The 12,984-nt window shown below is 41.4% G+C and overlaps 1 protein-coding gene across 3 annotated transcripts in view; it reads left to right on the top strand.

The window, feature by feature from the left end:
- The window catches only part of EZH2 (enhancer of zeste 2 polycomb repressive complex 2 subunit), a 77,901-nt gene extending 66,423 nt beyond the window's left edge, over window positions 1-11,478 (top strand). For 2 of the 3 annotated variants that reach the window (XM_075828585.1, XM_075828587.1), the window contains exons 18-20: window positions 1,298-1,378; window positions 1,489-1,573; window positions 11,163-11,478. In XM_075828585.1, the coding sequence (XP_075684700.1) occupies window positions 1,298-1,378; window positions 1,489-1,573; window positions 11,163-11,223 (227 nt within the window). In that variant the 3' untranslated portion in view covers window positions 11,224-11,478. Of the gene's footprint in view, window positions 1-1,297; window positions 1,379-1,488; window positions 1,574-11,162 lie in introns of those variants that run through there. The other variant, XM_075828586.1, reaches the window with a different exon arrangement.
- The last annotated feature ends 1,506 nt before the right edge of the window (window positions 11,479-12,984 follow it).

The raw sequence follows: 12,984 nt of genomic DNA, 5'->3' as shown, positions 1-12,984 counted from the left end.
ACTTTCTGAATATATTGTACATCCGAATATAAATAACCAGAAAGGCAGAGATACAATGTACAATGTGAATACAAAGGATTCCAAAACATGTGGTCCCAATAGAACTGTTCATGCAAGGACGACCAGGAATAGGCAGATAAATAGACTCATGTACTGAAATCTCTTGGAGTTGTGGTGGCTTAGAATGTGTGACAAGAGAGAGACTGACACAAAAACAAAAAACACCATCTCTAGGCTGGTGATGTCTAAAGGATTGGGAAGGTCTCATCAAAACACACGGTATGTCATGTATTTATCCAGCGGTCCCAGATTTATGTTTGTATACCCATTTTTTAAGAGGCCCATAGAAATTGACTGTTACGGAAACCGCGTAGCACTGCGAGCTACGCTGTTTCCTGAACTCTGTAGCTACGAAAACAGCGTACATGGTCGAGTTACGGAAACCGCGTAACTCGCTGAGCTACACAGTTGCCGTAACTCCCATAGAACGGAATAGTAGTTACGGAAACCGCGTAGCTTGCATGCTACGCTGCTTCTGTAACTGCCATTTACTACTATGGGAGTTCAGCGAGGACCGCTGTTTCTGTAACTCATCCATGTTTTGCAGTGTATTGTACCAGCGATCCCGAAGGAAACTCCTGAAAATTTATCGCAATTTTTTTTTACATATTTTATTAGTGTAAATAAATATTAACATTTAAAAAAATAATAACCGTTTCCCATTTTTTCCCCAAGCACAATGTAAAAAGTAAAAAAAATTGGTATCGCTGCGTCCGTAAAAGTCCAAACTATTACCATATAGCATTATTTGACTCGCACGGTGATCGGTGTAAAAAAAGGAAAACCCCAGAATCGTTTTTTGGTCACCTTAGAACGAAAAAAAAATTAAATAAAAAGTGATAAAAAATTGTATGTGCCAATAGAAAACTGCAGCTCGTCCCACAAAAAATAAGCCCTCACGCCGCTCAATCGATGAAAAAAAATATAAAAGTTATGGCTAGCAGAATGTGGTGAAACAGAAGAATTATTTTTTTTTAGCAAATTCGTTTTTTTTCTTAGAAAAAAAAATGTCATATTTTACTACTTTTCCAATTTTCTGTGCTCTAAAACCTGGGTGCGTCTTATAGTCCGAAAAATATGGTACATCGCACGTGATAGGAGAATTGTGTGCTTTGACAACAGTATTCATATCATGACAATTTTATTTTATAAAGGGCTTTTCTCTAAATTTCTAAAACGTTCTGTACGTTATTCCACACAGATATTTTCTTTATTGCCTGTTATTTGTTTATTTTAGATTTTGTAGTTGATGCAACTCGCAAAGGCAACAAAATTCGTTTTGCAAACCACTCTGTGAATCCAAACTGCTATGCAAAAGGTAATGTATCTCATTTAGTACACACAGCAAAATCTGAAATGGGGATAGATGCAGTTGCGTATATTGGGATGGTACCTGGGAAAAGAACCACCTTTTTCTTTTTCTTTCAGTAATGATGGTTAATGGAGACCATAGAATAGGCATATTTGCTAAAAGAGCCATCCAGACGGGTGAAGAACTATTCTTTGATTACAGGTTTGTGTCATATTCTAATATGTACCATGTATCTAACAACGGTCCAAGTAAATGTACAGTTATTAGGCAATATCTATCGCTGGATTGTTTTGCTCTCATTGAATCCAAAACATCATTTTGTATCAAAACAATGTTTAACAAAGAAAAAGTGACATTTGATATAATGCTGGAACATCTGGATTACATTTTCATATGTCCTATATGCCCTTTCATATGGTTGTCGTAGAGACTTCTCCCATGCTTGTCCACAGCAGAGAACTACTTCAAGGGGTGACCTACTCCCTGGTGGCATTGATTCGACCATTCATTCGGGGAAAATAAGCAACTTCCCCGGTTAGAAAAGACCCACTATGATTAGCTGATTGGCAGTGCGGCTTCAGTCTAACGGTAAGGCCACATGGAGCAGCACTGACACGATGCAGCCAACAACCGCGTCGGCACTATGTACGGCGCCTCTGTCAAATAGCTTGTTAATTGCCACGCATTTTTGGGAGTAAAATGGTCATTTTTACCTGCAAAATTGTGCGGCCATAAAGGGTGTATTAATTAATGGCTGAACAATTTTGCAAGTAAAGGGCCGTTTTACCCAAAACGCCGCGTGGCCATTAATAGGCTTTTTGACAGGTGCGCCGAATTGAATGCTGGTGTAATTGTTGGCTGCGATGCGGCCGGGTCAGTGCCGCTCCGTGTGGCCTTAACCTTATAACGTGCTTTCAGATGAACAAATGCCATTTTTTGGCCTTCCAAAATTATAGTTTACAATTTTAGAAACCTGCCCTTATTTTCAGTAGCTTTCGTGAGACTCCCATTCTTAGGATCTGTGTCTTTCTTAACTTGTTTGCGAGCAATTCTAGTTCTAGAAGCCATCACAGCCTCCTATTTGTGATTCAAAGATGTGCATTGCATTTCCTCACTGTTCGGGTATGTTCACACGCTGAACCAAAAACTTCTGAAAATACGGAGCTGTTTTTCAAGGGAAGACAGATCCTGATTCTCAGACTTTTTTTAAGCTGCTGACGTTTTTCGAGGCGGTTTTTGGAGCTGTTTTCAATAGTTAATGAAAAACGGCTCCAAGAAGTGACATGCACTTCTTTTTTGCGGCCGTTTTTCAAAACGTCCCGTCCGAACAGAACGCCGTTTTCCCATTGCAATCAATGGGCAGATGTTTGGAGGCGTTCTGCTTCCCGGGTTTCAGGAGTTTTTCAAAAATAAGCCGTGTGAACATACCCTTATTCTCACATGTGTGAAGGGCCCATGAATGCAGCATCTGTATCTCCAATATGTAATTACAAAGTTGCACCAAACACATTGACACACATTTTTATTATAAAAAAAAAAAAGCAAAAAGATGCTTTTGAAGTTGTACATAGCATTTAATGGGTTCCTGTCAGGTAGAATGTATCCTGGATCTGCTATTGCGCCTTTTACAAAAAAATATCTGTATTTGGATGATTATCACCAATGTACATATGCTGCATATAAAGCAAATGGGGGGAGATACATTTAAAGGGAGTCTGTCAGTAGATTTTATACTGCCAAACAAATCACACCGCTAGGTAACTATTGGGTAACAGATTAGGGACATAACTGTGCTCTTGCTGTTACCGCTTGCATTAGTAGAAAAACGTTTTATTCTGCCGCCTGCCGAAACAAGAAGAATCCTGTATCTACCGCTCCAACCCCCCCCCCCCTCCCCTGTCCTATGTAGTTGATTGACCAGAGCGCTGTCGCCAGGGCTGCATCTGCACTAAGGCAAATGTAACGTTATTTGAAATGATCCTCCAATCTCAGTATCTCACAGTGAGCCTCCTGAGATCACGCTGAGCTAGCACTGTATGTAGCAGCCTCACGCGGATAGGATAGCGACAGGCTGTGAAGTAGCTCCACCTCAGGGTAATCGTTGGCAATGACGCCCTCTTGGCTAGTAAGCGAATCGTTACCATATTTGGCTCCAAAACAACCAGGGGCCATATCTCAGGAACAGGGGGGCATAGAAACAAAACAAACCGCTTTAGTCCAGCAGACAGCGGTAGTGAGGTGAGACTGAACTTAAACGATCCATCACTAGGTCATAAAGTGAACCAGCAGTGTGCATGATGACCTGTAAGGATGAGTAAATACATTGAAGTGCATTGTGTATGAGAAAATCCAGCATAGGAAAAATATTATTATGCATGCTGTCATTTATAATTGTGATAATTCATATTCAAAAATTGTACAATGCAATAAAGGTCCACAATATCCTGCATAATGCTTGTGTATATGTGCGAATGACATATGGTCACATGTATACCATATGAAAAAGTAATAAGTAGGGTAATCGGGGACGCATCAGAATAGTGGGAGAGCCATCTACAAGTACACCACATGCCAAAAACCCAAGTAGAGCATAAAAAAAAGATGAGACAAATATGGAATAAAATCACATGAAAAAAATGCCACGCGCTACGGTTGTTGGAGACCAGAGAAATGCCAAATGAAAGGGTGTGCCACGGAATTTCAGGACACTGATGGACAGAAAACACATACAAAATGACATGATCCATCACATTCTCGACACTGGGAATGGTATATTAGGCCAATGTAGATTTTTCGACACGGACACGTGCCATAACTGCTTGAGCATTTGAAATTCGCACCAGGGAACAAGCATTGAAACTGCCAAAAATGAGAGGGAGTTAAAGTTGAAAACCATCCCAAAACACTTTAAAATACATTATGGATGTAACTATAAATTATTCCAAGCTAAATTAAGGCCCCACGAAGCAGCATTGACGTGACAGTGATGCGGCCGAAAACTGTGCTGGCACAGTTGTCAAATTGCTTGTTAATGGCTAGGCGGTGTTGTGGCCAAAATCGTGCAGTCATAATGGTGTATTCAATAATGGGCGCACGAATAGCATAAGAATGGTTGATCATTTTGATATGGGGTTGTGGGGTGGAGACCTTCTGAAGAAACTATTACAGTGTAAGTGCTGATGGATTTAGCAGTTTAACACTTAGCTACACCATTCAGTAACTATACGTTGTCGCGGGAGGTTACTTCCCACACGAGGACGTATAGTTACTGAGTCATTCCAGGTGCACACTGTCGGCGACAGTGTGCATCGGGAGGTTAGCTGCCCTCTTACCGGTCAGCGGTCCTTTGCCGCTGATTTTGGCAATTAACCCCTTAAATGCGGCGATCGGTTGCGATCGCCGCATTTTAGGGTTTTCTAGCACATAGGCAGAGCCCGCTCTAAAATAGTGGGGTTTGTCGATGGTTGGCTTGGCAACCGGAGGACAAACAATGGCCTCCGTGTCTGCCATGGACGGAAGCCTATCAGGACCAGCGTCCTGGTGATACGGATAGGCTTCCTATCAGAGTGACAGGAAGTCACTGTGTCGTGCCCGATGCACACTGTCGGCGACAGTGTGCATCGGGAATCGGGAGGTCCGCTGTCCCCGACAGCTGACACTCCAGTGTTGGCGATCAGCGGCTCATCGCCGCTGATTTAGTCAATTAACCCCTTAAATGTGGCGATCGCTTCATTTAGCGGGTTTGTAGCACATCGGCAGCCCCCATGCAATCGTGGGGATTGCCATGGCAACCGGAGGCCAGACAATGGCCTCCAGGTCTGCCATATGGAAGCCTATGAGGACCATATGTTTTATAAAAGTGTAAAAATAAGTTTTTCTTTTCCTATAATAACTCTTTTATTATAGGAAAAAAATTAAACCGTTAACGTACATATTTGGTATCGCCGCATTCGTAACGACCCAAACTATAAAACTGTTAATTTTTCCCGCACAGTGAACACACCGCAAAAAAAAACAAATTAAAAACTATGCCAGCATCGCTATTTTTTTTGGTCACCACCCCTCCCAAGATATAGAATAAAAAGTGATCAAAAAGTCGCATGTACCCCGAAAATAGTACCGATAAAAACGAACACCCGTTCTGCAAAAAAAACAGCTTTTTGGACTGAAAAATAAAAGTTATAGCTCTCAAAATATGGTGACACAAAAAATAAATAATTTTATAAAAATTTGGTTTTATTGTGCAAACGCTTGCCGTAGACTTATAGAATAAAGTAAAACGCAATTTATTGCCCACTGAACGCCGTAAGAAATAAAGAATTGAAACCGACAAAATTGCTGTTTTTTTGGTCACATTAGTTCTAAAAAAAAAGTAATAAAAAGTGACCAAGAAGTTGTATGTACCAGTAAAAGCTACAGCTCGTCCCGCCAAAAATAAGCCCTCACCGCTCAATCGATTAAAAAAAGTTATGGCTCTCAGAATGTGATGATACAAAACAATTTTTGGGTTTTAACAAATAGTCTTTTCTTTAGTAAAATATAAAAAAAACTCTATAAATTTGGTATCACCGTAATTGTATTGAGACGCAGAATAAAGTTAAGTTGTAATTTTTACCACATGGTGAAAGACGTAAAAAGAAAACCCAAAAAACAATGGCGGATTCAGTTTTTTGCAATTTCAGCCGCAAATAATTTTTTTCAGTTTCCCAGTACATTATATGGTACTTTTAAAATCAGTGGTCAACAAGCTTTTTTTGCACCAAGGACCAGTTTGATGCAAGAAAGATTTTCCAGGAGCTGAGGAATGAGGAATTAGGGTCAGTTCACACATTGCGTAAATACAGCGTTACCTGTATTATATACCTGGGTATTCCGCAGCATAATACAGTAGCAGCAATGTGGATGAGATAAAACCAGTCTCATCCACACGCTGCGTAAATACAAAACGGGAAAAAACGCTCAGAAATTGACATGCGGTGCAGAATTTTATTCCGCAGCATGTCAATTGTATTTGCATAAACGTTGCTTATTTGTTGCGGGTTTTCCCCCATTTAAATTCAATGGAGAGGAAAAACCCACAACAAATAGCAGCAGGGGTGTAGCTAAAGGCTCATGGACCCTGGTGCAAGAATTCAGCTTGGGCTGCCCTACCCCTCCCCAACATCACCAGACCCGTGTCTATGCCCAGCCGCCTTGCCCAACAGTCCCCATGGATGCCCCCACAGTATAATGCTCCCCATACAATATAATGCCCCTCAGAGCTACCTCCACGATATAATGCCCCCACACAATATAATTGTCCTCATAGTATAATGCCACCAAAGCATAATGCCCCCCCCCCCTAGCTGCCCCTGCAGTATAATGCCCCCATAGAGTATAAGGTCCCTTCTAGCTACCCCATACAGTAAAATGCTGCCACTATATGCGCTCCCCATCCCATACCCAGTATAATGCCCTCATATGTGCCTAATAAAAAATAACAATTACTTACCTATCCCCGTTCCCCCGACGGGTGGAGGATCCTTGTCCTCCGGCCTGTACTATGAGTAACTCGGCGCAGACAGGCGCGTTGACGTCACATCGCGCCTGCCTGCGCCGAGCCGCTCATGGCAGAGTGAATTCTGAAGCAAGGAGCCGTCACTCTTGCTCCATCATTCAATTCTACTGTACCTGCATCCTAAGGATGCAGCTGCAGTTGGAACTGGGACCGGCGGTGGTGACATTGGATGAAACATCCCAGGAAGCCGGCATGGATAACATTAGAGGACCGGCCTCCTGAGATGACTTTTCATCCCAAGTGACCGCTGCTGCAGCCAATCACAGGCTGCAGCGATCTCCTGGGATGAAACGTCATCCCAGGAGGCCGGCATGTTAGCAGGTCGAGCATTGAGCAGTTTTCCGCATCACCTTTTTGTGATTTTTTTTTTTAAATTATTTTGCACGTCTTAATTTTTCTATGCTCTACATTGACCATGTGTTATTCGCACATACAGTAGTGTTCCAAAAAAATAGCAGTGAGTTTAAAAAAAGCAAATGAAGCGCATAATCATTTATAATTTTTATTTGCCTAAATGTAAGTGCACTGGAAATACTACACATTTAATTCCAAATCCAAACAATAACAAAATGTATCCAGTTTGTGTTAATCCTTTAACCCCTTAGTGACCACTAATACGCCTTTTCACGTCATTTACTACTGGGCTTTAGGCTAGGCTGACGCCTTTTCACGTCAGCCTAGTCTAAGTCCTGCACGGGTCTCCCGTGCAGGCAGGAGCCGGGGCTCTGCTGTCTGATGACAGCTGAGCTCCTGCTCCAACGCCCGCGATCGAAGTTTACTTCGATCGCGGCCGTTTAACCCGTTAAATGCCGCCGTCAATAGCGACCGCGGCATTTAACTTTGTTTACAGAGGGAGTGCGCTCCCTCTCTCACCCATCGGCGGCCTGCGAATGAAATCGCGGGTCTCCGATGGGGTGTCATGGCAGCCGGGGGACTGATAAAAGCCCCCAGGTCTGCCCTGGACATATGCCTGTTAGGACGCGCCGGAGGCACGTCCTAACAGATTGCCTGTCAGATTTACACTGACAGGCAATAATGCTCTGGTATACGAAGTATACCAGAGCATTATAGCAGCGATCGGAACATCGCACAGTAAAGTCCCCTAGTGGGACTAATAAAATAAGTCATCAAAGTGAAATAAAGATTATTAATAAAAAGTACAGTAAAAAAATAAATAAAACCATTTTTTTCCATAAAAAGTGGTTTTATTTAGTAAAAGTGTAAAAAAAAAAAAAAAAGTACACATATGTGGTATCGCCGCGACCGTAATGACTCCATTAATAAAGTTAATATGTCATTTAAACCGCAAAGTGAACACCGTAAAAAAAAAACGCCAAAAACTATGGCGAAATTGCAATTTTTTTCCATTGCCCCCCAAAAAAGTCATAATAAAAATGAATCAATAAGTCCCATGTACCCCAAAACAGTACCACTCAAAACTACGTCTTGTCCCGCAGAAAACAAGCCCAAAAAATCACTACATTGATGGAAAAATAAAAAAATTACGGCTCTTGGAAAGAGACGATGCAAAAACAAATAATTTTAGTTCAAAAGTGTTTTTATTGTGCAAAAGTCGTAAAACATAAAAAAACCTCCACATATGTGGTATCGCCGTAATCGTACCGACCCATAGAATAAAGGTAACATGTTAATTACGTCGCACAGTGAACGGCGTCAATTTAAAAACGCATAGAACAATGGCGGAATTTCAGTTTTTTTTTATAATCCCCCCCCAAAAAGGTTAATAAAAGTTAATATAAAAATTATATGTACCCAAAAATGGTGCCATTAAAAAGCACAACTAATCCCGCAAAAAACAAGTCCTCATACAGCTATGTAGACGAAAAAATAAAAACGTTATAGCTCTTTGAATGCGACTATAGAAAAACGAATAAAATAGCTTGGTCATTAAGGCCTAAAATGGGCTGGTCACTAAGGGGTTAAAGAAAGTAAAGGAATATTAGGCTGTTCAAAAAAAAAAATAGCAGCGCCATTCTGAGAACTGCTTGACATCTGTGTTGCATAGAGTCGACCAACTTCTGGCACCTCTGAACAGGTATCAGTCCAGAAAGATTGGACTACATTCCACAGTTCTGCATTTTTGGGTTTTGTCTCATAAACCAGATTTATTTATTTTTTATATCACCCCACAAGTTCTCTATGGGATTAAGGTCAGGGGATTGGGCTGGCCACTCCTTTACCTCAATCCTGTTGGTCTGTAACCAAGATGTTATTGGCTTACTGGTGCATTTTGGGGCATTGATGGGATGAAACGCCCATTTCAAGGACATTTCTTCTTTGGCATAGGGCAACCTGATCTCAAGTATTTTGATATGTTCAAACTGATCCATGATCCTTTGTATGTGATAAATAGGCCCAAAACCATTGGCCTCCGGCAGGGCTTCACAGTCGGAATCGCGATATACTGCAATACATTAGTATTGCAGTATATCGTGAAAGCGATCTAAAGTCGCTGGTTAAAGTCCTCTAGGGGAACAAATAAAAATAAAATAAAAAAGAACACCCCCCCCCCCCCCTTTTCTCATTTTCCCTCAAGCACAATGTAAAAAAATAAAAAGCTAACATAGCTGGTATCGACGCGTCCATAAAAGTCTGAACTATTACAATATATCATTATTTAGTGAACGCCGTAAAAAATTAAAACCATCAGAATTGCTGTTTTTTGGTCCCTTCTCCCCCAAAATGCTACCAATATAAACTGCAGCTCGCCCCACAAAAAATAAGCCCTCACGCGGCTAAATCGACAGAAAAATAAAAACGTTATGGCTCTCAGAATGTGGCGACAAAACTCAAATTTTATTTTTAACAATCAGTTTTTTCCTTGTAAAAGTAGTAAAACATAAAACTATATAAATTTGGTATCGCTGTAATCGCATTGCCCACAGAATAAAGGTAAACGTACGGTGAACGCCGTAAAAACAAAACCACCCAAAAGGTTGAGGAATCACTGTTTTTTCCTATTCCACCCCACATATATTTTTTTTCTCGTTTCCCACTACATTATATGGTAGAAAAAATGGTGCTGGGAAAATCTCGTCTCGCAAAAAACAAGCTCTCATACGCCAATATTGATGGAAAAGTAAGAGTTATGGCTTTTGGAAGGTGGGGAGGAAAAAACAAAAGTGAAAATCCGAAAAGTGGCTGCAGCGGGAAGGGGTTAATGGTTTGGACATTGACTTACAGGGTAGCTACCTATAGGTGGCACTAGAGACATGCCTTCCCTATTTAGATCTAATTTGCATAACTTTCCCAGCGAGCATTACCTGTCAGACCACCTACACCAGCTGTATGTCCGCAAGGAGAACCAGTACCTTCCCCCGAGTTGGGATGATAACAGAAATTACCGTAAAAAGTTTTCACTTGTAAATTAACCCTTAGGCCCCATGCACACGACCGCATTGCATCCTTATATACGGACCCGTTAAAAATTAGGGAGGCCACAAATGATGTAGTAAACATGTTGCATAGCAACGCTTCTGTAAATATGGAAGGTTTACGGATGCATGTCCGTATTTATGTAAGCGGCCATAGACTTCTATGGGAGAGTCTGTGCCGTAGTTACAGACAAGAATAGGACAGATATCCGTGACGTTCGCACGCCGGGAGACACGATACAGCACTTTTGTGCTGTCCGGCATACTCTTTAAATAATACAGAAATGCAAACGGGGCTTAGTCCTGAAATATATAAAAGGACTGCCTGTTTGCATGTGTACCCCTGAGGACGCACTCCTATACTAATAGAGTGCAGAAACGCGTAGGGACACTGTTCTAGTCAGGTTGGATTACTGGCAATGTGCATCATCACAATATGGGTGTATGAGAGGGGTTGCTAGAGATGATTGTATGGAGCGTTTTGCTTCGTGTCACTAGTACTCTCGCATTCATCTTGGTGCTATTTGATTATGCATGTTACTGTAGTTACTTTTGGCTATTAGCCCATTTTTAATACAATATATCTATTCAAATTATTATTATGATTATTTTTTTCTTAAACGTTCCTTAGGACATGAATAGGAATAGGACATGTTCTATAATTTTTTCAGCACGGACATCCATCCGTAAAAATACTGAAAGATGTCCGTAGCCAATAGAAATGAATGGGTCCGTAATTACGGATGAAATATACGGTCGTGTGCATGGGGCCTTACTCCGATACACATGCTAAAATTATAGTATCTCTGGATGTAACCATTTCTTGTTTTCATTGTAGATATAGCCAAGCTGACGCTCTGAAATATGTGGGTATTGAGAGAGAAATGGAAATCCCCTGATGGACCAGCTACCTCTTCTTGCAGCCCATGCCTTATTTCCTTCAGGACTTTCTAATACTGGCGCAATTTTTAGCTACAAAGAATGAAATAAAAAAAATGCGAGTTGAAGTTCTAAAGTTACTGAGTACTGTATAACTAATTTATAGTGATGTCAAACATTTTTGCCAGATGCAAATTTTTTTGTACCAGTGAATTTTTGGCAATAATGTATTGTGGTACATCTCCCACCTCAAATAAAATATACTTGAACTTCTCTATTTCCTGCATGTTTAATGACTTCACCTGGGACTCGCCACTCAATCACTTTGGCTTATGGCTCATTGAACATAGTGCTGACAAGTCTCCTCTAAATGTAACCTTCCTACATTGTATTATTCCTGCTAGCATTGGATTGAGAACCATACGGCTATGATCACACGGAGTATTTTGCAGGCAGAATTTCTGCCTCAAAATCCAGTTTGGAAGTTTTGAGGCAGATTTTCCTTTCCCTGCACGCCGATTTTCGCAGCGCTTTTCGCCCGCGGCCATTGGGCGCTGCGGGCATAAAACGCCGCTAAATACACTTTCTCTGCCTCCCATTGAAGTCAATGGGAGGTCAGAGGCGTAAACGCCCGAAGATAGGGCATGTCGCTTCTTCCACGAGCCGGTTTTACTGCTCGCGGGAGAAAACCGCCCCCGCCTCCCATTGAAATAGACGGGAGGCATTTTCGGGCCGTTTTTACAAGCTTTTTGGCGCTGTTTCCTCGTCAAAAAACTTTGTGTGAACTTAGCCTAATTTAGCAAAAATCTGGCCCCCTCCTGATTCAGAGAGAAGTGTTTTTCATAAAGTAATAAAAAGCAACTTTTCTGCTGGATGACTTAGGAGCAGAGATGGATTCACCTTCATTCACGTCAATGGAGCTGATCTGCAATACCAGACACAAACCATTCATTCCTTACCTCCTAGTCTGGATTTGACATAACCAAAGAAGGAAAGCAAACTGCCAAATTGGTCTCTCCTATAGCTTATATAAAAGGTATTTTAGTCAAAGGTGATATTGAGATGGTAAAGCTATTTAAACCCTTCCCGCTCCTTGACATACTATTAGGTCATGGTAAGTGCATTTTTCACGCTCCATGACCTAATAGTACGTCACGGGAGGATCAGCCGTACTCCCAGCACATACAGGAGCTGTGACAACTGCTGTCTCGTACAGCAGTTGCCGCTGCTCCTTCAGCAGGGACCGATCGTAGTGTCCCCAGTAATTAACCCCTTAGAAGCCACGTTCAATAGCGATCACAGCTTCTTAGGGGTTAAACCACCATGGACGTCCCGCTACATGATGGTGGGCGGCGATGGTTGCTATGGCAAACGGATGTCTAACAATGGCCTCCGGCTATACCACCTACAAAGTCCGGACCAACTATGCTTGGTGTCAGTGAGTAGGTGACAGCTCTAATACACTGCGCTACGCATGTTGTGCAGTGTATTAGTATTGCGATCAAGGCCTCCCACCCTCAAGTCCCCTAGTGGGACAAAGTAAGAGTAAAAAAAGAAAAAGTGTGTAAAATGAAAAAAAGGGGGATTTTATTTGTATTACTTTAAAACTTTATCAGTCCTTTTATTATTAAAAAATGAAATAAGCTATACATAATTGGTATCGCAACGTCCAGAACGGCCTGAACTACAAAAGTATTTTGTTATTTATCCTGCACGGTGAACGCCATAAAAGAAAATAATCTAAATTTTTTGGTCACTTAACCTCACAAAAAATGGAATAA

The sequence above is a fragment of the Rhinoderma darwinii genome, chromosome 5, assembly GCF_050947455.1.
Source record: "Rhinoderma darwinii isolate aRhiDar2 chromosome 5, aRhiDar2.hap1, whole genome shotgun sequence".
NCBI classification, from domain to species: Eukaryota; Metazoa; Chordata; class Amphibia; order Anura; family Rhinodermatidae; genus Rhinoderma; species Rhinoderma darwinii.
Note: the sequence above shows the minus strand (reverse complement) of the source record. Positions and strands in the feature narration are given on the sequence as shown.